Consider the following 26,668-nt stretch of genomic DNA (forward strand, 5'->3'; position numbering starts at 1 on the left):
CCATCAGATCACATAGCATGTCCATGGCTACAGCCTGCCCCCCAAAAATCACGCACCCACTGTTGCCTGGGGCTGCAATGGTGCAAAAATGTGGTTAAAAAGCATGGATCCACATGGATCCTCAGGATCTTTGCATTGGGTCAGCCCAAATTCACCATCAGATCACATAGCATGTCCATGGTTACAGCCTGCCCCCCAAAAATCACGCACCCACTGTTGCCTGGGGCTGCAATGGTGCAAAAACGTGGTTACAAAACATGGATCCACATGGATCCTCAGGATCTTTGCATTGGGTCAGCCCAAATTCACCATCAGAGCACATAGCATGTCCATGGCTACAGCCTGCCCCCCAAAAATCACGCACCCACTGTTGCCTGGGGCATCAATGGTGCAAAAACGTGGTTACAAAGCATGGATCCACAGGGATTCTCAGGATTTTTGTATTGGGTCACCCCAAATTCACCATCAGATCACATGTCTGTGGCCACAGCATGAAGCACAAAAATGATACATCCATGGCTACAGCCTGCCCCCCCAAAACCATGCACCCACTGTTGCCTGGGGCTGCAATGGTGCAAAAACGTGGTTAAAAAGCAGGGATCTACATGGAACCTCAGGATCTTTGCATTCAGTCACCCCAAATTCACCATCAGATCACATAGCATGTCTATGGTTACAGCCTGCCCCCCAAAAATCACGCACCCACTGTTGCCTGGGGCTGCAATGGTGCAAAAACGTGGTTACAAAACATGGATCCACATGGATCCTCAGGATCTTTGCATTGGGTCAGCCCAAATTCACCATCAGAGCACATAGCATGTCCATGGCTACAGCCTGCCCCCCAAAAATCACGCACCCACTGTTGCCTGGGGCTGCAATGGTGCAAAAACGTGGTTACAAAGCATGGATCCACAGGGATTCTCAGGATTTTTGCATTGGGTCACCCCAAATTCACCATCAGATCACATGTCTGTGGCCACAGCATGAAGCACAAAAATGATACATCCACTGTTTCATTCAGAATGTTTTTCCCCTTGTTTTCCTCCTCTAAAAACGATGTGCGTGTTATGGTCAGGTGCGTGTTATAGAGCGAAAAATACGGTAAATTGAATTACTGTGTCATGAAACGATGAATGTCTAAAAAGTGTGTCACTAACATGAAAAGTTTGGAAAGCTCTCTTTTAAAAGAAAGGCAGGATAGCATATTTTTTTTTTAAAAAAAAAAATTTAAAAGAAGTTAGCATCAGGAGGGGAAAATATTTGCCCAATAGAAGAAGCTGCCAGGAATTGGTTAAGCAAGGATGTGTTGCATAGATTCTATATGGTCTGCAACAATAGTGTTTTAGAACCAGGAATCATCAGAAATCTAGGTCTTCCTGAGGAATAAACACAGGTGATGGGAAGCTTGGTGAGAAACAAAACTCCTTACCTAAATGGTTTCTCTAAAAAAACAGCTACAAGAGCATATACAATGGGTTGCTGAAAAGATGAAATAAAAAGCCCCTCCCCTATTTTTTTATAAAAATGCAAAGGCACAAGAAATAGGGGAAGGGCTATAGCTCAGTGGTACAACTGTTTTACATGCAAAAGGGCCACGTCCCCAGCATTTATAGGTAGGGCTTAGAGAAATGTGTCTGAATCCCTAGAATGCCACTGCCAGTCAGTGTCAATACTGAGTTAGATTATGCAACAGTCTGAATCGGTATAAGACAGCTTCCTATGTTTCTGTATGTTAAATGAAGGTCTATAGCTCAATGGTAGAGCACATGTTTTGTAGACAAAGGTCCCAGGTTCAATCCCTAGCCTTTCCATTAAGGGCTGGGAAATATTCCTGGCTGAAACCCTAGAGATTCCCTGCTAAATCAGCATAGATGGATCAATGGTCTGAACTGATATAACACAACTTCCTATACTTCTAAAATGTGTATAATCTGAATATTAATTTCACAATGCAAGTGAGCTGTGCCAACTTTCTCTTAGCCAAGTGTGCCATTGGTTTTAAGACCTCTCATAGTGAGCCACAGACCTTTTTAACACTTCTTTTAAACAGCTTTGATATGCAGAACTGTGTCTTCCTTCTCTTTTCTTCAGCAGCTAAATTGCCTGAAAGGGTGCTAATCTTCACAGCAAATAAAAAAAAAGTTTCTTTCAGCTTTATTGTCTTTAGAAGAAATGTTCTGTGAATTTTATGAGGGGGGAATAGGTTAAACTCCCCCTCCCTCGTCTCTGTTATTCTTATTTACTAAAGAGGTGTTAGAATAAGAGCACTTAAATTTTATCTCTTGCATTTGCAATTTTAAGACTTTATACTTTGTAACTTGAAATGCAATTATCTGTCACAGAAAGGTTTTTCTTACTCAGAAATTATAGATATTTTAACAAATCTTATCCAATGCATAGGAACTGCTTTGAGCATTTGAAATGCCCTGTGAACATACTATGGATTGTATCCAACTGAATCATACTCAGAGTAAACCAGCTGAAGCCTATGTTTATTTGTATCCTTAATTTCAACTAGTTTGCTCTTCAGTATGAATAGCATTGGATGAAATAGGACCCATGTATACCAATTCTATGAATGCTTATGAAGAAGCCACACTCAATTCAAGGGGCTAAACCCCAATAAAATGTGCATAGCAGCCTTACAGACTGATCCTAGGTTTGCTTACCCTTAAGTAAGTCCTTGTGAGATCTGAAGAATCTACTTCTAAGTAACTGTGTGTATAAGTGAACACTTGTGCAGACTTGTTAAGGAGTCTTAATGAATTAGGTTCCAGTGATTTAAAAGTAAATATTCATATGACTGGTCTGCAAGTTATAATAATTAAATGAGCAATAACAAAAAAATTATACAGATTCAGGTAGGTAGCCGGAAATTATACAATCACCTTTAGGGATTTCACTCAAAAGGATTTAGCTATTTTAGCAAAATATGTCTCAGTGCACTATTTAAAGAAACCTTCCAGATTCAGTTGAACAGGGTTCCATTCTGAGATTTTGCAGAAATCAGTAAAAGAAATTAGGCATCCATCTATTTCTGTCGCTTGTTTTCCTGGAGATGAAAGAGAAGTTGACATTTGTTTAGGGCTTGTAAATTCCAAACCAATTGGTTTGTGTGTCTGAATGTGAAATGAGGTCTCAATAAGAACTTCTTGCTGCTCTTTTGTGTGGCATGTGCTTCATCTTAACACCTCAATGGAGTTTAGGGAACTACTTTAAAGGATACTTTGCATTACAGTTTGTTCCAAAACTTTCACATCAAAACAACCTGGGAAGATCAGAAAGGTTTGTTAAGAACCCAAATCAACACTGTAGAAGTTACATGTGTTTTATTTATTTTTAGTCAGTGTTGATTTCAAAAAAAATTGGTTTTAACTTTTTATCAGAAATTTTAATGTTTTATTTTATACTGTTGTAAACCTCTTTTTTTAAAAGTAAATGATTAAGGCCCCTAATCCCCTCCTCACACAATGCCGGGAACGTTGGGGACCAAATATTGCAGGCAGAATTTTTGTATGGATCCTACCCTTTTGAAATGTTGAGCATTGGTGTGTTTAGGCAAATGTCTGAACAGTGACTTCTAAATACATGGAGCCCAATCCACTGGAAATTTGTGTTGAAGAGGCTTTTCTCAAAAGAGCTTCCTTGTAAGTTGTGCCCATGAGAAGTAAAATAGTAGTAGTAGTAGTAGTAGTAGTAGTAGTAGTAATAAATTTACTTATACCCCAGCCAGGGCCGGGTTCATGGTGGCTAACACCAGATATGAATTACAATAAAACGTAATAGAAAAAACAGCAACAAACAAACAGTTAATTAAAATATGGTTTAAAATAGAAGTACATTACACTCAGGCTGCAATCCAGCCACATTTATCTTGAGGTAAACCCCACTAAATTCAACAGGACTTATTTCTGAGTTAAGTATACATGTTTAGGATTACATTTTGATAAGATTGTACATGATCAAATGAAAGTACTTTTCCACACTGTAAGTAATCATATGGAGATTATTAAAATCTTTTGAATACAATATTTTCTCAATCCTGCAGGATTGTATTTTCAACTGGCTCAACTTTTATTATAAATTTGTATCATGGATAAACTGATGAATTTCTGAGTTAATAATAGTTTTTTTAAATATGCAATTATGTTATTTCATTGGTGGTTCTTTATGGTTCTTCGGCAATGTCTTGGAGGATTACATAAGTAACGGCAAGGAAATGTTTTATTTTTGTCAAAATAATTATGATTGTAAAATATCATTTCAACACACTTATAAAATGCATACTATGTACCTTGGACTACCACAGGACAAAAGGGAGAAATGTGCTAAGAGGAAGGTACGCTTGGCAAACCCTCACTGTGATCAACTCCCAGCCAGAAACCTATTTCCCCACTGTGGAAGGACGTGTGGATCCAGAATTGGCCTCTACGGTCACTTTCGGTCTCAGTTAAAACAGTGTTCATGGAAGACAATCTTACTCAGCTATGAGTGATTGTCAAAGACGAAGACTACCACATTATTACAGATTTACAGCTATAGTGGTAAAAACATTTGCCTAAATAAATGCAGTCATTTTGTATTGAATTCTCTACTTCTGTCTGGAACAAGGGCTAACCAACTAGCAGCCTGGGGCCTGAACCTACCGATCTGGCACAAAATTAGACGGATCACCCTTATTATCCACTTTGACTGCTTTCCCCCTGCAGCTGCAATACAGGCAAAGGGCTCTTTACAGAGCAAACTCATCCATTCCCATGTGTTGTGAAGACCTTTCTCCCATTACCAAAGTTATCCCTAGTGAGGCCAGAGATGTAGCAATATGGCAGATGTCCTGTCCCCCGAGTTTTAGTCTCCTTGTGTGGGGTTTTATATATTGGTGGCGTTGTGCTGTTCTTGAGTGCTGAATTACTATGCACTGTTATGCAACATTTTTAAGTCAATGGGAAAGAGCTTCCCTGTATAAAGTTATGCCATCCATAAAGGCATTATCAAGCAGTAAGGAGTATAACATACATCAAATAGGAGTCACCAATGTTTGGAGGCCAATGGGTGTATTAGTGCAGTAGACCCTGGTCACATAACAGCTGTTGAGGGTGTGTGGCACAACTAACTGGCCGTTGTGGGATGTGTGACATCACACAAAATGGCTGCCACTTCTAAAAGAGCAGAAAAGGGCCCACAAAATGGTGCAGCCATGTCCCCACACCATTAATGAAGGAAAGGCACCAGTGTCAGCCGCGGCTGCACTCAGAGGAAAGCTTTTTATACGCCTCTTCTGCCTAATGACACCTAATGAAATGTGGGCACGTTAAGGAAGTGTTCTTTGTAGAGGATGCTAAGCCAGTGCAAATATGAACCAAGCAAGAAGAGCAAACAGTGTCTTGTGCTCTATAGATTTTTGAGGTGATATTTATTGAGACATTTAGCAAGTGCCATAGGAGGTACTGGCAAGCACACTGGTGCCTGCCAAGAATCACACTGGCAATCTCTTGGATGCAGAGTGTTTTTCTATGCTGCTGCTGACTTCCCTCTGTCAACATACCTTCATTGATGGAATGGTGCTGCCAATATATTCCACTGGTGGCAGACTATTGTTTTGCTGTCATAGCAGGGCTTTTGTCAAATCCTATAGCTCCACAACCAGTGGATCCTGCACAAAGGACTGCACTCTGTATTCTTCTCTCTCATGAACAGTGAGGCAAGTTTTGCCACAGCAGTCCACATTTGCACCTCAGTTGCTGCCAACTCTCCCTCTTGCATTTAACAAATAGTTAAATGAACCAAATAATAATAAAGATACAATAATTCAGTCAACATTTGTGGTTTCTATTTTTTTTGGGGGGGGGGAATAGTTTTATTGCTCATTGCTTTGTGAGAAGGTGGAGACCTTGAAGAGGATATTTTTTCATTTTTTCCACAAGCCCTTCCTTTAGCAGTTGGGGTTGTGCATTTACTTGCTTTTTATACAGATAGGTATAGTCTCAGTTTAATAATTTAAAGACCACTGCCTTTAGGGCAGCCTTTCTCAAGCTATGGGTCCCCAGATGTTGTTGAACTACAACTCCCATCACCCCTAGCTAGCAAGGCCAGAGCTCAGGGATGATGGGAGTTGTAGTCCAACATCTGGGGACCCACAAGTGGAGAACCGCTGCTTTTGGGGGTGTGGGTTTTACGAAGAAACTCCATTCTTCCACGTGGCAAGGAGCTCAGTCTCTCACTTGGCTGCTTTTTACTTTCATCTGACGTGCCAGCCAACGATTTTTTCCGCACTCCTTATCCCTTGTCAAACCACCTGCGTGTTTCCACTGCTGGGTGATGAAGACAACTTCTCAACCCAGAAAGCCGGGAAACCATTCACAGGACCAGGTTATGTGGGTCGTCGCATCCGAAATCACACCACCTCTTACTTCTTCAGGTGCTTCCCGGCCTCTAAGCTGTCTTCAGCTTCGGTTTCGTCTCCAAAAGCCTCGGCGGCAGCGGCGGCCCCACTCGGCGCATGCCCACAGGCCTCCCGCGAGCCAGCGACTAACTGCCGCCAACCTGGGCCACCCCCCCCCCCCCATCTCCCGCGAGCGGGGCGCACGCGCGTTTCCAGATCGCGAGCCGGGAGGGAGGGGGGGCGATGAGCGTCCTGCTCCCCAACATGGCTGACTTTGACACTATCTATGAGCTGGAGGAGGAGGAAGACGAAGAGGAGGAGGAGTCCGAGACTGTGGTGAGGAGTCAGGAGCTGCCGCGGCTCCGGGACGCGCCTGAACCTGTGGCTGTGAGGGGCGCCGGGCAAATCACTGTGTAAGGAACCTGGGGAAGGGGTGACGGGGAGAGGGAGAGGGCGGCTGCTGGCTGACGGGACTGGGCAGTGGGCGGGGCGAAAGGGGCGGGGCGAGGGAAGAAGGGGAGGGCAGCGGTGACGCGGGTGAGGGTTGTGGGGGAGGAGGGGTTTGGGTTCGCTGGCTACAGGCCTGCCTGGCGCCAAGGGTGCCTCTGAGGAAGTGCAGAGCATAGCTGTCAACTTGAAAAGTTGAAAATAAGGGATTTGAAAATAAGGGATCAGCAGCCTCACCTGTCTATGGGATATCTAATAATCCGGGATAGCAGCGGGAAACGGCACTGGAATAAGGGAATTTCCCGCAAAAAAAGGGAAGGTTGACAGCTATGGTGCAGAGAGCGCAGTTTCCTCATTCAACTCATCAGATGCTTCGGAACTCCGTGAAGCAGAGGGAGCCCCTGAGTGTGTGCAGAGAGCCATTCGTGCAGCCGTTTTTCGTTTTCTTTCGTGGGGATGAGAACTTGCGAAGGAGGAGGTGCAGAGGTCCCTTCCTGCAGCACATTTCATTTCATTCTCGTTGGAAGTGCTTGCAGCTCGGGAGGGTTATGCGGGGGGTCCCTCCTGGAATATCTCACTCGGCACTAGGGCCCTGCGATCCACATGAGCAGCTTTGTACTGTGTTTTCATTTGTCGCCCTTTTTCTGGCAAATCCTCGTGCAGCAGAGGAGGCGGGCTGGGAACGGCAGAAGGGCTTTCAGATCAGAAGGTGTTTGGGGTACAGATTTATACGCGCACGTGTGGATAATGGATATATGACGAGTGCCCAATTTTATTCCTTGGAAGGGGGAAAAGAGGTTTGCTGCGGAATGAAGCAAATCTAGAGATAACACACTGAGGCTTAATTGAATGAGTTGTGGTCAACCTACAATAAATACTGTATACAGCACAACTCCTCACCCCACAACACAGACACCTGCCACATCCCCTTAGATGCCTTGGGATTCAGTTATGCCTCTCTCTCATTTGGTTGCATTAAAAAACAAAAACCCTGTTAATTTAAAACTTTTGCTTAAAAATTGCTAAGTTGGGCTGGGGAGAGGACCCATAATTATATTACTCCAATAAAACACTATTGAGGCAAGTAAAATTAGATTGATTTGAGGCCTGCAGGACTAGTAAACGGACAGCTCCAAACAATCTGGTCATGCTGTCATAAGAATCCTGGGTTTTTCTGAATGACTGCAAAATAGAATCAACCCCTCTAGGCTGGTTGGTTTGCTAACTTTTCGTCTAGCTTAATTTAGCCAGTTGAGTTCTGTACTGCAGTAAAGGCAAAAGGCACAGCTATATGGGTTTTGCATGTTTTATTCATAACGGCATTTTGATCCCACCTTTCCATTTTAATGTTAGCAGCATGTTTATTAAAAGCAACCAACATTTTAAAAGAAATATACAAATTAAAAATAGGTTGGAGCAGTACATAAAATTTATTGAAATATTGCAAAGTTTAGCAACTGAACAGGGCCGATACTTTCAGTAAAGCAACAGTTCAGAAGTTGTTCTCTTTGGATTAGAACAAAAACTCTTGAGTCTCACATAACTGCTGATAGTTTACACAAATAGGGTCATTTGAAAAAAAATACATGTATTGTTTATTTAAAAAAGATATTTTATGCTATGAAAACTACACTTCTTTGTTAATATTGCTCTTGAATTTTACTCACACTTCTCCAAAAATGGTTCATGATAGTCAGTGTTGTATACTGTGCTACTGAATAGAAAAGGAACATCTTAATACAACAAGGGAACCATCTTTTATTTCTAAGAAATACAGTGGTACCTCGGGTTAAGTACTTAATTCGTTCCGGAAGTCTGTTCTTAACCTGAAACTGTTCTTAACCTGAAGCACCACTTTAGCTAATGGTGCCTCCTGCTGCTGCCGCCCCACAGAGCACGATTTCTGTTCTAATCCTGAAGCAAAGTTCTTAACCCGAAGCACTATTTCTGGGTTAGCAGAGTCTGTAACCTGAAGTGTATGTAACCTGAAGCGTATGTAACCTGAGGTACCACTGTACTTTTGATTTTTACCATATCATTTTAAAAAGCATCTTCTAAACCTTTTATTAATCCTTAATAATTGTAGTCTTTTAAACACCATAAGCATTGTTTTATCATTTTATATTTATTGGATTTGCACTCAGACTCTTTGGTCTTTGAAATAAGTGAGCGTACTTTGCACAGTATTTGTCCATTTGTTTCTCAGCTGTTTTCTTACAAACATCAGGTTGGATGTTTTGGATTGCACCCACTCTGTATTTCATTTTTTTCTACTCTATTTAATAAACCTTTATCACACATTATTGCTATATCTACTCCTTTTGGGAGTAGCGTTTGCATCTTGTATTTCTTGTTTTCCTACTGACCTATATGTCATCTCAGTATATTTTCCTTCTTTCTTCTGTATTCCCATCCTGTTTGCTTAAGCCAGTGTCAAACTCGGCCCTCCAGCGCTTTGGGAACTGCAATTCCCATCATATCCCTGACCACTGGTCCTGTTAGCTAGGGATGATGGGAGTTGTAGTCCAAAAACAGCTGGAGGGCCGAGTCTGGCCATCACTGGCTTAAGCTGTGCCTTGGTTCATTTTGAGAAATATGAATACATTCAGTTCCCCATTATGCATCTCATTTCTTGTTAAATCACTGAATTATTTACAAAAAAATGTTTAAATTAATACACTGGCTACATTAAATTTAATGTTTAAATTAATACACTAATTAATTCCTGTGGTGGTTTGGTGAATAGACTGTCTGCATGGTTAAGCCGTGGTTTGTTGAACAAATCATGAATTTTCCCACAGACAATCAAACAAATCATGGCTTGTTTTTCCCAAATTTGATTTATTGTCCAACCGTTCTTGCCTCATGGCTTGTAGTTCAGTGAGTGTCTGAGGAAACCTTGGTTAAGGAAGAGTGCCAAGTTCACATGTAATCACACATAATGAAGCCATAGCTAATGCAAACCAAGATTCAAAAGCCATTCACAAACTGCATCTTCAAATTGTGGCCTGCTAGTAAACAAACCATTACTGAGGTGGGGAGCTTGGTTCATAAATAATGTTTAACTGGGGTTTAATAAATTATAGTTTAATAACATCATCATCATCATCAAACCTTTATTAGCATCACTTACAAACATTCAGAATAAATAGGCCAGTGCAATCTCGTTGCCATTTCAGCAGTACAGTCATTTGCCAAAGGAAAGAAGTGGCGAGCAATCTATTTCACCTCTGTGGGTCTCCAGCAAGGGCAGGGTCCTGTAGCGTAATACAGTGGTACCTCGGGTTAAGAACTTAATTCGTTCTGGAGATCTGTTATTAACCTGAAACTGTTCTTAACCTGAGATACCACTTTAGCTAATGGGGCCTCATCCTGAAGCAAAGTCTTAACCCGAGGCACTATTTCTGGGTTAGCGGAGTCTGTATCCTGAAGCGTCTGTAACCTGAAGCATCTTTAACCCGAGGTACCACTGTAGAGGAACTTAGCTACTGTCTTGGTGAGCTCCTGGTCTCTCGCCTGTAATAAGAAGCGAATGACCTCTGTCTCTGGTTTCCATATTGGGATACATACATTGGGATACATAGTTGGTCTAAAAATTGTTGGTGGAGATCATCATACATTTTTAAGGACCATGTGAGCTAGAGTTTCCACCAGGTGGGCATCACATGAGCAGATCCTATCTCCTTCTGCCATACCCTCAAACCTACCCCAAAGGAGGTTAGGATTAGAATTGAACCTAGCCAGCGAAAAAGCCCTTCTTTCTTGCGGGTTAAACAAAAATTGTAGATAATTGAGGTTAAATTCCTGCGCCCAAGAGAGTCGAAAATAAAGAAGGGAACATGTTTTTTCCACAGCTGAAATTGGTTCCTGGTGATCTATCTCCTACAGCTTAGTTTTTAACATGGCCTTGGCGATTGGAAAAGCCACAGCACCCAAGAGATCCTCTGAAAGCCCGAGTTGCTGTATCTTTGTGCAAAACAATTGTAGCCCTGGGGAAGGGAAGGAGTCTGACAGAACTTTGCTAAGTAAAGTATCTTTGTCTGCTGAAAAACAAATGTTTAGCCAGCATAAAAGAAAACTCATCCAGGCAACGATCTCTAGCTTATGTTGGCCTCCCTCTAGACACAGGGCTGCGTAAGGTACACAGCGTGGGACAGCGAAAATCTTAAATAGAAAGGCTGCCTGCACTCATTCCATTGACTGGGTAACTCCTGACATCTTTTTTTTTGGAAGCTGCCCAGAGTGGCTGGGGAAGCCCAGCCAGATGGGCGGGGTATAAATAATAAAATTATTATTATTATTATTATTATTATTATTATTATTATTATTATTATTATTCAGACTGAAATTCCATAGCGCAGTTGAGCTCTAACTTTGGCATTAAAAACCTTAAGGGCAGAAGTGATGTGTTGGTTACCTCTTGTTGCAAAGAAGCGCATTATGGCCTACATAGACAGCTTGCTGGCGTTTGCCGCCTCTGCACAGTGCAAAGACCACCGGAGCATGTGATGGGAAAATGATCCCCAAATAGTTGAATTCGAATACCTGCTGGATGTGTTTCCCACCAAAAACCCAACTGTAGCTCTTACGATAATTCCTGAAAACCATTATTTTGCTTTTATCGAAGTTCATGCTCATTTTCATTCTAGACAGATAGTCGATACAGGCATTTAGCAGATGCTTTAAGCCAATTCCTGACCATGAGAGCAGAATCATATTATCTGCATATAGGAGAATGGGAATTTTTGATGCATTGAGTTTTGGGCTCTGAGCATCCACCAGTTTTAATAATGGGGCAAGGACATTTAGGAAGAGATTAAAAAGAGAGGGAGCAAGAACACAGCCCTGTTTCACACCTTTATTTATAACAACAGGGTCTGACACCTCGTCCCCTGGGGTTACAGTGGTGCCCCGCAAGACGAATGCCTCGCAAGACAAAAAACCCGCTAGACAAAAGGGTTTTCCGTTTTTCAAGGCGCTTTGCAAGACGAATTTCCCTATGGGCTTGCGATTTTTTTCGCTCCCCCCCCCTTTTCTAAGCCGCTAATAGCCGCTAAGCCGCTAATAGCGCTAATCCGCTAAGCCGCTAATAGGGTTGCTTCGCAAGACGAAAAAACCGCTAGACGAAGAGACTCGCGGAACGGATTCTTTTCGTCTTGCGAGGCACCACTGTATTCTTATACGACAGGTATTATTTGAGTAAAGCTTTTTAATCAAGTAAAGTAACCTAGGGTCTAGGCCCAATGACTCCAGTTTGGACCATAACAGCCCTCTATCAACTGAATCAAAAGCAGCCTTAAGACCTAAAAAGGCCACATATAGGCCTTCTTTATGGTCTTGCGTGTACAGTGGTACCTCGGGTTACATACGCTTCAGGTTACAGCCTCCACTAACCCAGAAATAGTGCTTCAAGTTAAGAACTTTGCTTCAGGATAAGAACAGAAATCGTGCTCCGGTGGCGCAGCAGCAGCAGGAGGCTCCATTAGCTAAAGTGGTGTTTCAGGTTAAGAACAGTTTTAGGTTAAGTATGGACCTCCGGAATGAATTAAGTACTTAACCCGAGGTACCACTGTACTTGGCGGCTAAATGGGATAACACTATACAGTTATGTAAAGTGGATTTGCCTGGCCTAAACCCTGCCTGCTCTGGGCCTATGATGTTGTTCACGTCAAGCCACGTGGTTAATTCGGATAATAGATGTTTCACGTACAATTTCCCAATATTTGACAATAGATTTATTGGTCAATAGTTGGACGGTATGTTTTTGTCCCCCTTTTTAAAGATTGGGATGATTATGGATTTCTGCCATGAATTAGGCATAATTCCAATTCTGTCCACCACAGTGAATAGTTCTGCTAGAATCGGAGCCCACCAGTCTGGCTTGGTTTTAATTAGTTCAGGCGGGACGGCATCAGGGCCTGCGGCTTTGCCTAGTTTCATCTGAGAAATTAAATTTTCGACTTCAGTAATAGAGACAGGGGGCCACTCAACCAGGGTCGAAGAAGGGGCAAGATCTTGGCTGTCTGATGGAATACAATCGTCGTAGAAGATCGCCTTAAAATGCTCTACCCATGGCATAGATGGAATCAATGTCAGTCGATGATCTTGGGTCTGTGGGGGGTCTGCAATAACCTTCCAAAATTTCTTATGATCATTGGTAAGGATGGCTGAAAGCAGTGAATCCCAGCAAGCCTGGTTGTATCTTATCTGGCTAAGCTGGATAGACTCCCTAACGAAATATATGTCAGGCAATTGAGAGGTGCCTGCCTCTCTAGACTCTCAAATATTCTCCTAACCTCTACTATAATGCCTTTGATTTCGTTATCAGTCCACTCGCCAAACCCTGGTTTCTTAGGTGGCCTGTGCGAGTGTGAATGGGGCAATTTGGTTATTAGAGTGTCCATAAGCTCCTCAAACCAAGTGACTCTAGCTATTGGGGAAAGTTCACCACTCCCTACCAAGATCAAGTGAATCACACAATCAGAATGCACCAAGGTTTGGAAAGACGATAGTGTATGCTTGTTAATTCAAATCCTTATGTACTGAGGACACTGTACCTGGGGGTGGGGTGGACTGATTATATATTCTGGCACTCTCGATGGAAAGACAAATTTACATTGAAGAGGGAGATGGTCACTAAGCATAGGATCACCTATGTGGAACTCAACCACTTGGGGCAGCAATTTAGTGGGGACCAGAATATAGTCTACCACACTATTTCCTTGTGAGGAGAGGAAGGTAAAGTTCCCAGAGCCTTCCTAGTCTGGCAGCCCATTAAGCCACACCAAAACCCTGGTGGTAGTCAGCTTGGTGAGCTGTAATCCTGCCAGGTTGATTTCTAAGTCCTGTGATTCTTGTTCCCATAAGCAGAAGTCAGGAAGAGCAGTAGAGTCCAAGATCTCCCAAGCTGTTGTATATACTTCCCGCCCTTGGCATAGGCGGGCATTAAAATCGCCTGTCAAGACAATGGGAAAATTGGGGCAAATAGTGTCCAGATTCTTGAGCACGTGTGCAAGGAGATCTCATTGATGGTTCTTGGATATGACAGTAGAGGTGGGAGGATTATACACGTTGACTAGTAACATTTCCTGGCTCTCCAGCTCTATCTTTGTTGCTAAAATTTTGCAATTTGCATTAGTCAAGAGAATGTTACAGATAGGTAGCCGTGTTGGTCTGCCATAGTCAAAACAAAACAAATTCCTTCCAGTAGCACCTTAAAGACCAACTAAGTCAGTTCTTGGTATGAGCTTTCGTGTGCATGCACACTTCTTCGTATCTGAAGAAGTGTGCATGCACACGAAAGCTCATACCAAGAACTGACTTAGTTGGTCTTTAAGGTGCTACTGGAAGGAATTCAAGAGATTTTGTTCACATTTTATATGGGGGGCCACCAGGGTTAGCAAGCCACCCGAGGGCCTGTCTTTCTTGTGGAGTTTGACTGCCAGAACCGCATAGACGTTATAGTCGGCAAAGTCAATGTGCCGTGTCGACCAAGTTTCTTGTAAACAAACTATATTGTTCTCTCTTATTAACTTAACAAAGTCAGGATAGCATAACTTTGTTTTTTTTAAATGAATATTTATTAGAATTTTCAATAACAAAACAAAAACAAAATTAAACAAAAAGAAAAATGACAAAAATACAAAAATACAAAACTTAAAAACAATTAAAAACACATATAATTTCAATTGCTTATTTTCCTTTAACTTGTTTCTCAGACCTCCTCTCACCTCCCCTTCTTGTATTCCAATTTAAATTATTAGCTCAGCAAATCCTTATTCCTTATTTCTCAACTTTAATTAATAATTGATTTTAACATGTTATTATTTTACTTTTTCTCTTTCTTCCATTTCCTTAATTTATTTTTACAAACCTTATCTTCATTTAATTTAAACCATTTTAGAAACCAATTTTAACTTATCCAAACTTAAACATCAATACTTATACATCAGTACTCATTCTTAAACATTTTTCCTAATGTCGACCAAACTTCCCTTCCACGGCTTTCCCAATTTTCATACCAATAGCAAAACAATATAAAAACAAAACAAATTACAATTGTATACCCTTTGGATTCCCAAACTCCACCCACCCCTTTCCCGGTTTCAGTCCCCAACAAATGTCCATCAGTCTCAATATAGTATTAGCCTGGAGATCTCACATCCGAGGCTCTTAAGTCTCTCTCAGTTCCTCTCTGCCGGTCTTTTTGATAGTCCTTAATGTTAAACCCCAAATCTCGGAGAGGCTCCGGCCCAACAGGATTTATGTTTCTTCCAGCTAGACCTCCATACTTAAAAATGAAACCTATGGGGTATTCCAAATCTTGTTTCATACTCCTTTCAAGTCCAAATGTCCCCATAGCTCCAACCTCCGCCTTAATCAAATTTATAATCCTTCGGACTTCAGATCTCCACATAAGGAGATCTCTCAATTTTCCACTCTCCAATTCTGGCCAGACTTTCCACATCAAGTTTTTATTTTGCTTTGTTGCCATCATGTCAGGCCTCAAATTACAGCTCTCCTTTAACATCTGCAAAATTTCAGCTCCTCCTTCCTTTTCTTCAGGGGCAACATATATTTCCTTCTCCATATTTTCAAAGCTCTCAGGTTTCTCTACTTGTCCAATTGAATAGGCTTCCTCTTTCAAATCCTTATCAGATTTAACAGTGTTATTTACTGTTAAGTCCAGAGTTGTAACGTTTGTAGCCAAAACATCAATTTGGCCTTGTAACTTTCCCAAGAGAACAAATGCTCTGTTCAATTCAGCTTGGATTTTCCCTCCTCCAGCCATTCTTGTAATGTCCCTAAACCCCCTCTAGGGGGATTTTGGTTCCTTAATGTTCCTTTCAGCTCAAGTCCAAAAATCAAGTTAGTTTGTATCAGCCCTTCCTTATTTTCAACAAATTGTAACAAATATAACCAGCAGAAACAACGGAAACAAAGTTCTCTTTTTCCTTCTTGACAGCTAGTTTGACAGCTGTCAAACTCTTCAGTGCTTCATCAACAGGCTCTCTCACGGAACTCTCCCGGGTCCGGGGGGGGTGACACTTCAGCTCCCAAAATTAGTTCTTTATTCTCCAGTAAAATTTCTTGTAATATCAAACCATGAAGTTAAAATATTTTACAAAAAAGAAAGAAAGGATTCTCTCGACATTAGTTAGCAGGTCCTTTGCTTTAAATAATTTACAAAAGGGGGGGGGGCGGACTTCCTTTTTAAACCTTCCCCGCTCGTTCCTAATTCATCAAAATTTTCTTTAAAGTTCCAGTTTCCGTACTACTCATGGGTTGTTGCTTTAGAGTCCAATTGATCAAAGAAAAATGTCAGCGCTCTCCGATAATGGCTTGCGGCTTCACTCCGCAGAAGAAGCAGTCTACTCTCAGCACCGTGCCGCACCCCGACCCCATTCCGGAGCCTTTAAAAAGGCTCCTTCGCAGATTGGGGGGGGCCACAAATGGTGCCCGCCGAGTCACCACGCTCACAGGCTTCTGCACCTGTGATTTTTAAGGGTCCCCGCGTCACCACAGCGGCAAGACCCAGTCCTGCGGAGCCGATTCCCTCCGGAGCTCGGAGGGAATCCGCCATTAGTCGATGGCGCTAACCCGGAAGTGGGATAGCATAACTTTGAGGACCATCCTGCCACGTTCCATGATAGCAACTTCAGGGAAGAGTGTTGCACCGGGTTTCCCGCCTTGGCACAAAGTCAGTCTAAGTAGATGTCATTAGATTGGCTATCACTAGGGGCCCCGGGCAGAACCTGTAGCATTTCCTCTAGTGCCTCAGGGGCGCCAGTTAGACCATGGTTCCTGGTGTCGACGCTTCTTGAACTGTCTGCTGTCAACTCTTTGTTCGAAGTTGAGTAGCCAATTTGGGGGGGGGGGGGAGATTGCTAGGACTGAGAGCATCGACGGGAATATGCATCCCAGAAATCATTCCCGGGGGTTCTTCTTCTGTTGAGGTGTCCTCTAGTGCCAGCATAACCAAGTCAGCATTTGCAAGGCAAGATGAAGGTTGATGTACTAAGATATTAACTTCTTGCAGATGGGCTTTGAGGCAGTCCTGGAACACAGGTGGGAGAATAGGTTGCTTAGTAGTTTCTGATACATCCGGCAGGTTAGGCATTATGTTACCTATCGCGGAAGTTTCTGATTGGTCCTCAGCTAGGCAGAATCGCAACTCAGCTCTCGGGGTGACCGGCTTCCCAGTGTGCATCTCCTGATCGAGTTCAGATAATTCCCCAGACATCTGTGTAGTTTCTCACCTTGCTCGCTCATCCTCCTTAACTGGGGGCAAAGTCTGTTCTATTGCCAGAAGTGTGGATGAAATATCTATAGTGTCATACATGCTAATTCAGCGTATAGTTGGGTCCAGTCCCTTGGTCTGCAAATGCCTGCCTTTCTTGGTTGGGTGAGTCCCTTACCAGGGATTCCTCCTGTAGAAAGGCCAGTATCTCCTCTTTTCCAGACCTATCATTATTCATATTCCTGCTGCCCACATGAGCAGGTTCATGGGGGTTTACCCTAGGCTTGTTGAGGTCACGCATCGAATCTTGAATACTGTTTGTTATTTCTTCAATTTCCTCTAGTATAGAGTTAATTAGGGTTATGTTTATCATTGCTCTTTCCTTGACATTCCTAAGGAGTGGAGATTTCTTTAGAGTCACTCTTTGAGGCCCTCCTGTATTAGCTGCAGCTGTGTTAGTATCAGTCAGAGGAACTGGAAGATTTCCACGTTGGCTTAACCTTGAAGGTGGTGCAAAGCTTGGGTCGGGGGATAGTTTAATAAGCCACGGTTTAGCATTATGTGGGAACCAGGCCAATATTCATTCAGACTAAGCAGAGTACTTGCTTTTCTTGCGTTCTGCTCAGCATACCTCCTTCTCTAGCCACCAATACATTCATAGTTACATTCTTATTTCAGACATTGTGCTATATTAGTTGCAGCCCTTTTCCTTTCTGACCTATGTTTATGTAGGATGCTCATTTCAGCCTGTCAATCTCTAAGCCTTTTCAAGGAGCAAAACCTCATATATTATATAATGCATCACATGCAGGACCTGCTTTTCCTGTAGGATTTTTTCCTCCCTGAGGTACTGTTTTCTGTTTGCAATCCATTACGTATTACTGTTCCCATTTTTACATAATACTATGCTATTTCATTCATCCAAAAGCCTGAGGTGGCACAAAATTGAGAAAATCACTTGGTGGTGCCAAGTATTGGTCTCCCACTGGGCACAATTATGTGAAAGATTACAAACTGCCTCCATTTTGTCCGGCTTTCAGAGGGCAAATCTATTTTATCCATCATTGGGTGGGGCATAGGGCCAGCACTGGCATTGACCTCCGAAAGCCGGGAAATCTCTCTATGCATGGGAATAAATAAATAAATAAATAAATAGAGATGGGGTTTACTTCACTCTCCATTTGTTTATTTACTTCCCTCTGCAGCTCTTGATACTCTAAGCCATTTCTACCCTGCCTCCCAAAAGCTGCACGTGTTGCTGCCTAACCCTGCCATTGAACGGCTGAGAGCAACCTGGCACCTTGGAAGCCCATGGGAAAATAGACTAGGGTCATTTACTTCTGAGTTAAAAGAAATAAAAATAAACCTTGCCATGTTGTTCAAGCCTATTTTCTACCTTCTCTCCTTCTCTGTGTGTGCATCTCTCTCCTGTCTATTAGGGGACTTGTGCATCTCTCTCCTGTCTGTTAGGGGATGTTTTTTCACCTCTCCTTTGATATCCATGCTGTACATCTATAGCTTTAATTTTAGAGAAAGTGTGCTAATTTAAATATTATCCATACAGTAAAATAAAAGTTGTAACAATATGTTAAAGGTAAGTAAACATTTTAAAGTTTCAGATGCCAAAGTAGTAACAGTTGCTTGGACATTAGCCCATTCTCTGCCTCATAATTCTATCCTTATTTCAAACAATGTATTATACTGGTATATAATGATGTTTATCTGGTGACATGTCACATCTCCCACCCCTACTTGCAGCCCTTTCCCATTCTGACCTTTGTTTATGTAGGATGCTCATTTCAGTTTGTTAATCTGCAGGCCTTTTCAAGTAGCAGAAGCTCATAAATCATAGAATTGTAGAATTGTGGAGTTGGAAGGGACCCCCAAGGGTCATCTAGTCCAACCTGCTGCAGTGCAGGAAGCTCAGCTAAACATCCATGACAGATGGTCATCATATAATACATTGCATGTAGGGCCTGCTTTTCTCATGGGGATTTTTCCTCTTGAGGTATTTACTCTGTTTCTAGTCCATTATTGCTATTTTCATTTTTACACAGTGCTAAGCTTTTTCTTTCCACTATAAGTGCTAGCTGTGCAATATTAAGAAGATCCACTTGGTGGCACCACATATTAGCTTGGTTTAATGCATTATTTTGTGAAAGATTACAAAAGTGCAGGCAGCGCAAGGGCTCTGTGCTTGCCCATCTTTGGGAAGGAGGGAATGTCTCCATGACTGTGCCAGAGTTCTAGATCTTCCTTCTCGGATCCTCACTCAGCCTTCACAGGTGGGGCTTGCTTGGAAGTCAAAACTTGTCCCATATAAAAATAGGCTGGGGTTATTTACTTCTAAAGTTAAAGATAAAAATAAACCTTGCCCTGTTGCTTTAGCCCCCTTCCTCCCTCCTTCCTTGCTGTGTAGGTGTGCACACTTGTATGTATTCAGACATTGTGTTACATCAGATGTTTAGCTGGTGAGAGATCACGATGTTGAAAACCAGACAGTGTCCAGACCTAGTTGCAGTCCTTTTCTTTTCTGGGTTTACCATATGCAGGATGCTCATTTCACTCTGTCTATCTCCAAACCTTTGCAAGGAGCAGAACCTCATATGTGATATCATACACTACATGCAGGACATGCTTTTCTTGTATGGTTTTTTTCCCCTCCTGTGGCACCGCCCTCCTAAAGCCAGCAGAAACCTTATGTGATCCTAGTTTATGCAGGTGTCTCTATGCGTGGGAATAAATAAATGGAGAGTGGGTGTCCTTCACTCTCCGTTTAGTGTTTGCTTCCCTCTGCAGCTCCTGACCTTTTGTGCTAAGCCTTCTGAAAGTCACATACATTGCAGTCAAACACTGCATTTTGAATGGCTGCTGCCCTGAACTAGGATGAATTACAAGCTGCCACTTGTCACATGGAAAAATAGGCAGGTTATTTACTACTGAGTTAAAAATAATAATAAACTTTGTTCTGTTCTTGAAGCCTAGTTTGTACCTTCTCCCCTTCTCTCTCTGTGTGTGCTCCTGTGTGTGTGTCTCTCTTGAGAAAATCCATTTTATCTGACTTTGGGAGGGTGGCTGGTACCGCCCTCCGAAAGTCCAGAAACCTTATGCCTTTGCACAGATGTCTCTGCGCACGGGGAATAAATAAATGGATAAGCGGTTTCCTTTCTTCTCCATTTATCTATTTCTTTCTCTCTGTAGTTCCAGAGACTCATAAGCCCTTTCTGTCTCACATGGCAAGAGATGCGAATGCTGCTGTCCAGTGCTGCTTTGAATAACTGCTGCCTTCAGTTGCTTAAGCCTTGTTTCTTCCTTCTCCCCTTCTGTATCTCTGTGTGTGTCTCTCTTGAGAAGATCCATTTTATCTGACTTTGGGAGGGTGACTGGTACCGCCCTCCCAAAGTCCAGAAACCTTATGCCTTTGCACAGATGTCTCTGCGCACGGGGAATAAATAAATGGATAAGCGGTTTCCTTTCTTCTCCATTTATCTATTTCTTTCTCTCTGTAGTTCCAGAGACTCATAAGCCCTTTCTGTCTCACATGGCAAGAGATGTGAATGCTGCTGTCCAGTGCTGCTTTGAATAACTGCTGCCTTCAGTTGCTTAAGCCTTGTTTCTTCCTTCTCCCCTTCTGTATCTGTGGGCATGCTTGTGTGTCTTTGTCTCCCTCATGTCTATCAGGGAACATTCTCTCACATTTCCTTTGATATCTATGCTAACAATTACATCTACAGCTTTAATTTTAGAGAAAGTGTGCTAATTTAAAAATTATCTGTATCAGAAAATAACAGTTGTAACAATATGTTAAAGGTAAGTAAATATTTATGTTTCAGACCTCTAAATAGTAGCAGTAGCCGGGACATGAGTCCATTTGCCTCTACATAGTTTAATCCTAATTTCAGACACCGTGCTTTATCAGTATATCATGATGCTCACCTACTGGTATACCACAGTGTTTAAAGCCAGACTTGATGTTGGATACTCATTTAAATCTATCAGTCTCTGTGCCTTTTCAAGGAGCAGAACCTCATCTTTCATATGATACATTGCATATAGAACCTGCTTTTCTTGTAGGGATTTGTCATCCCTCAAGTGCTTAATGCTCTTCGCATGCCATTTTTGCTCCTCTCATTTTTACACCGCACTATGCTTTTTCATTCATCCAAAAGTCCTAAGTGGTGCAATATTATGAAGATCCACTTGGGGTGCCAAATAGCGGACTCAAAAGCAGCCATTTTATAAAAGATAACAGTGCCTCCATTTTGTCTGGCTTTTGGAGGGTGGCGCAAGGGCTTGGTCGCCACCAGAGCCCTGGCACCGCCTTTCCAATGACGGAAGCATAGTAAGTGCTTGTCCGTTTTTTGGAAGAAGGGAAGGGCTCTAGGACCATCCCTGAGCTAGAGGGAGATGGCACACCCTTGAAAAGATCTTTTGCAATTACAGCTTTGTACAGGTGCCCGTGCCCTTTCTGCCTTGCCTCCCAAAAGCAGCTCATGTTGCTGTCCAGCACTGCCTTCAGCCAGGGCTCACTTCTGGTTATTTACATCTGAGTTAAAAATAATAATAAAAAGCTTGCTCTGTTGTTTAAGCCTCCTTCCTCCCTTCTCCCCTTCTCTCTCTGTGTGTGCTTCTGTATGTGTCTCCTTTGTGTCTGTAAGGGAACCCTCTCGCACCTTTCCTTTCATACCTGTTCTGTTAATTACTTCTACAGATTTAATATTTAAAAAGTGTGCTGATTTAAAATTTATCTGTGCAATAAAATAACAGTGGTAACAATAAGTTAAAGCTAAGTAAATATAAGAACTTTGAGGAGCAGCAGTTGCCAGGACATTGCCCCATTCATCTCTATATAGTTTCATCCTTATTTCAGACATCCTGTTATATTGGTATATTGCAATGTTTAGCTGGTGACATATCACGATGTTGAAAACCAGACATCGTCCAGACCTACTTAGTCTCTCAATCTCCATGCGGTTTGAAGGAGCAGAACTTCATTTATGATACATTGAATACAGGACCTGCTTTTCTTGCAGGGTTTTTTTCTCCCCTGAGGTGCTTAACACTGTTTTTAACCCCATTATTGCTGTTCTCATTTTTAAACAGCACAGTGTTATTTCATTCATCCAAAAGTCATAGTTGGTGCAATATTATGAAGATCCACTTGGTGGTACCACATATTAGCTTCACACAGGGTGCCATTTTGTAAAGATTACAAAGTGCCTCCATTTTGTCTGGCTTTTGGAGAGCGGGGTGGAGGCTCTGGGATGTTGCCATAGTCCTTGCACTGCCTTCCTAATGACGGAAGCCTAAGAAGTGTTTGCCCATCTTTGGGAAGGGCTCTAGGACCATTCCAGAACCCTGAATCTTCCTTCCAGAGCCAGAGCAGTGCCGCAGATTTCCTGCACAGAACAAGGGCAATCCTGTACAGGGGTTATTTAATTCTGAGTTAAAAATAATAATAAACCTTGCTTTTTGTTTAAGCCTCCTCCCTCCATTCTCCCATTTTGTATATGTGTGCAGGGTTGTGCGCCTGTGTCTCCCCTCATGTCTATTAGGGAACATTTTCTCACATTTCCATTGAAATCTATGCCACTAATTATATAGCTTTAATTTTAGGGAAAGTGTCCTAATTTAAAAATTACCATAAAACAACAGTTGGAACAATTTGTTAAAGGTAATACAGACCTCTAAGTAGCAGCAGTTTCCAGGACATTACCCCGTTTGTCTCTTCATAATTTCATCCTTATTTCAAACATTGTGTTATATCAGTATATCACGATGTTTAACTGGTGACATATCGCGATGTTGAAAACCAGACATCGTCCAGACCTAGCTGCAGCCATTTTCCTTTCTGTAGGATACCATTTCAGTGTGTCAATCTCCATGCATTTTCATTTATCAAAACATACATTACAGGTAGGACCTACATTTCTGGTTGGGGGCAGGGGTTCCTCCCTGAGGTACTTAACACTGTTTCTAGTCCATTATTGTTGTTCCCATTTTTAAACAACGCAGTGTTAAATCATTCATCCAAAAGTCCTAGGTGGAGCAATATTATGAAGATCCACTTGGGGGTGCCAAATAGCAGACTCACAAGCCGCCATTTTATAAAAGATAACAGAGTGCCTCCATTTTGTCTGGCTTTTGTAGGGTGGTGCAAGGGCTCTGGCACAGCCTCCCCTAAGCCGGAAGCTCAAGAAGTGCTTGCCCATCTTTGGGAAGGAGGGAAGGGCGCTAGGACCACAACAGAGACCTGAATCTTCCTTCCCACAGCCAGAGCAGTGCTAACAGTACAGTTCCCCAGGCTGAGATGCCACAATTTTTGCAAGATCCATAACTGAGAAACTCCACTAGTGGGTGAGAAATATTGGCCTCAAAAGGTTTGGAAAAACAGTATGAGGGTTCTGAGGTGCTGCCATGGCCCTGACACTGCCCTCCAAAGCTGGGAAAGCCTTATGAGATTGCAGTTTTGTGCAGGTGTCTCTATGTGTGGGAATAAATAAATGGAGAGTGGGTTTCCTTTTATTTAAATTAATCTACTTACTCCCCCACACACCCCTCCTAACACCTGAGCCCTGCTGGGTCCCTCACATGGAAAAATAGATTGGGGTCATTTACTTCTGAGTTCAAAATAATAATAATAATAATAATAATAAACCTTACCCTGCTGTTTAAGCCTCATTCCTCCCTTCTCCCCTTCTCTCTGTGTGTTCCTTTTTCTGGGTTTCCTCAAATGTGCCTCTATTTTGTCTGACTTTGGGAGGGCAGGGCAAGTGATCTCTGAGAGCCCTGGATCTTTCTTCGTAGACAGAAGAACAGAAGAACAGCACAGAGAAATTGAGGTGGCAAAAATGTGAGAAGATCCATTTTATCTGACTTTGGGAGGGTGGCTGGTACCGCCCTCCCAAAGTCCGGAAACCTTATGCCTTTGCGCAGATGTCTCTGTGTACGGGGAATAAGTAAATGGATAAGCGGTTTCCTTTCTTCTCCATTTATCTATTTATTTCTCTCTGTAGTTCCAGAGACTCATAAGCCCTTTCTGTCTCACATGGCAAGAGATGCAAATGCTGCTGTCCAGTGCTGCTTTGAATAACTGCTGCCTTCAGTTGCTTAAGCCTTGTTTCTCCCTTCTCCCCTTCTGTATTTGAGAGCATGCTTGTGTGTCTTTGTCTCCCTCATGTCTATCAGGGAACATTCTCTCACATTTCCTTTGATATCTATGCTACCAATTACATCTACAACTTTAATTTCAGAGAAAGTGTCTTAATTTAAATATTATCCTTACTATAAATTAACAGTTGTAACAATATGTTAAAGGCAAGGAGATATGTATAAGTTTCAGATGCCTAAGTAGCAGTTGCTTCCATCCGTATTTCAGACATTGTGTTATGCTGGTATACCGCGATGTTTAGCTGGTGACGTACCACGATGTTGAAAACCAGACATCGTCGAGCCCTAGCTGCAGCCATTTTCCTTTCTGGGCTATGTTTATGTAGGATATTCATTTCAGTCTGTCAATTCCATGCTTTTTCAAGGAGCAGAACCTCATATATGATACATTGCATATAGGACCTGCTTTTTTTGTAGGGATTTTTCATCCCTCAAGTGCTTAATGCTGTTTGCAGTCCATTATTGCTGCTCTCATTTTTACACCGCACTATGCTTTTTCATTAATGCAAAAGTCCTAAGTGGTGCAATATTATGAAGATCCACTTGGGGTGCCAAATAGCGGACTCAAAAGCAGCCATTTTATAAAAGATAACAGTGCCTCCATTTTGTCTGGCTTTTGGAGGGTGGCGCAGGGGCTCTGGGATGCCAGAGCCCTGGCATTGCCTTCCCAATGACGGAAGCATAGTACTTGCTTGCCCATTTTTTGGAAGAAGGGAAGGGCTCTAGGACCCCGCAGTAGCCCTGGATCTTCCTTCCCTGAGCCAGAGCTGTGCCCAAGGTTTTCATCCACAGTTATATCTTTCCAGTTGTATCTTTCAATAGATCGTCTATAGTCCATTATCTTATCCACCTTTGGGAAATTGAGATAAGGGCTCTGGGATGCCCTCTAGCACCACCCTCCCTAAACCCGGAAAACCTTATGGGATCACAGCTTTGTTCAGGTGTCTCTGAGGGTGGGAATGAGAGCAAAGGAGGGTTTCCTTTGTTCTCCATTTATCAATTTACTCTGTTCTGCAGCTCCTGACACTTGAAAGTGCTTTCTGCCTCATCTCTGAAATGAAGCATGCTACCGCCCTCATCCGGGGCTCGCTTGGAAGCAAAGTCTTGTCCTATGGAAAAATAGATGGGTTATTTTACATATGAATAAATAATAAGAATAATAAACCTTGTCCTGTTGTTTAATCTTTCTTCCACTCTCTTGCATTCCTATTTCTGTGTCTGTTAGGGAACGTCCTCTCACCTTTCATTTCATATCTATGCCACGTATTACTTCTACAGCTTTAATTTTAGAAAAAGTGTAATAATTTTAAAATTATGTGTTCTAATGTTAAAGGTAAGTAGATATTTATGTTTCAGAACCTTAAGGAATAGCAGTTGCCGGGACATAGCCACATAGTTCCATCCTCATTTCACGATGTTTAGCTGGTGACATATCACGATGTTGAAAACCAGACATTGTCCAGCCCTAGCTGCAGCCATTTTCCTTTCTGTAGGATGCTCCATGTAGGATCTGCTTTGGGGAACGGGGGGGGGGGGGTCTTAACGTTTCCAGTCCATTATTGTCGTTCTTATTTTTACACAGTGCTATGCTATTTAATTAATCCAAAAGTCCTAGAAGGTTCAGAATTGAGAAGATCCACTTGGGGGCACCAGATATTAGCATTGCAAAGGCTCCATTTTGTGAAAGATTACAAACTGCCTCCATTTTGTCTGGCTTCCAGACCCCTGGCACTACCCCCTCCCCCGAAGGATAGTAAGTGCTTGCCCATCTTTGGGAAGGAGGGAAGGGCTCTAGGACCATGCCAGAACCCTTCCTTCGCAGAGCCAGAGCAGTGCAGGCGGAACAACAGAACAAAGGCAGGAAAACCAAGCCGGGAAAACCTTATGCCATGGTTCCGATGTTTCTCTGTGTTGGAGTAAATAGAGAGGGTTTCCTTCACTCTCCATTGCTCTGCAGCTCCTTAAACTTGAAAGTCTTTTTTGCCTCATTTCTCAAGAGCTGAGCTGTCCAGTGCTGCCTTTGAACTGCTGCTGGTCTCAGCTGGGATTGGCTTGGAAGTCACCACTTGTTCCATAGAAAAATAAATGGCAACTATTTACTTATGAGTTAATAATAATAATAATAATAATAATAATAATAATAATAAACATTGCTCTGTTGAATCTTCTCTCGTGCCTTCTCAGCTTCTCTCTCTCTCTCTCTCTCTCTCTGTCTGTCTCCCTTGTGTCTGTAAGGGAACCTCCTCCCACCTTTCCTTTCATATCCATGCTACTAATTACTTCTACAACTTTAATTTTAGAGAAAGTGTCCTAATTTAAAAATTATTTGTATTTTAAAATAACAGTGGCAACAATATGTTAAAAACATGGGGGGAATTAAGTTTCAGACCCCTAAGTAGTAGCAGTTGCCAGGACCCCGTTCACCTCTT

At 42.3% G+C, this 26,668-nt stretch overlaps 1 protein-coding gene and 1 long non-coding RNA gene across 3 annotated transcripts in view; one reads left to right on the forward strand and one right to left on the reverse strand.

Annotated features, from left to right (window-relative positions):
• Positions 1-1,108: 1,108 nt before the first annotated feature.
• Positions 1,109-6,532, reverse strand: LOC309333611. Its single transcript, XR_014152582.1, has 3 exons — positions 6,401-6,532; positions 2,670-3,043; positions 1,109-2,119 (listed from the first exon to the last, which is right to left on the reverse strand). It is a non-coding gene; the product is annotated as an uncharacterized lncRNA (long non-coding RNA).
• A 66-nt stretch (positions 6,533-6,598) lies between these two features.
• CHIC1 (cysteine rich hydrophobic domain 1) overlaps positions 6,599-26,668 on the forward strand; it is a 31,863-nt gene continuing 11,793 nt past the window's right edge. Inside the window, exon 1 of one of the 2 annotated variants that reach the window (XM_081847303.1) lies at positions 6,599-6,795. In XM_081847303.1, the coding sequence (XP_081703429.1) occupies positions 6,626-6,795 (170 nt within the window). In that variant the 5' untranslated portion in view covers positions 6,599-6,625. The remainder of the gene's footprint in view (positions 6,796-26,668) is intronic. The other variant, XM_081847304.1, reaches the window with a different exon arrangement.

This window comes from Podarcis erhardii (genome assembly GCF_964252035.2).
Source record: "Podarcis erhardii genome assembly, chromosome: Z".
Taxonomy (NCBI): Eukaryota; Metazoa; Chordata; class Lepidosauria; order Squamata; family Lacertidae; genus Podarcis; species Podarcis erhardii.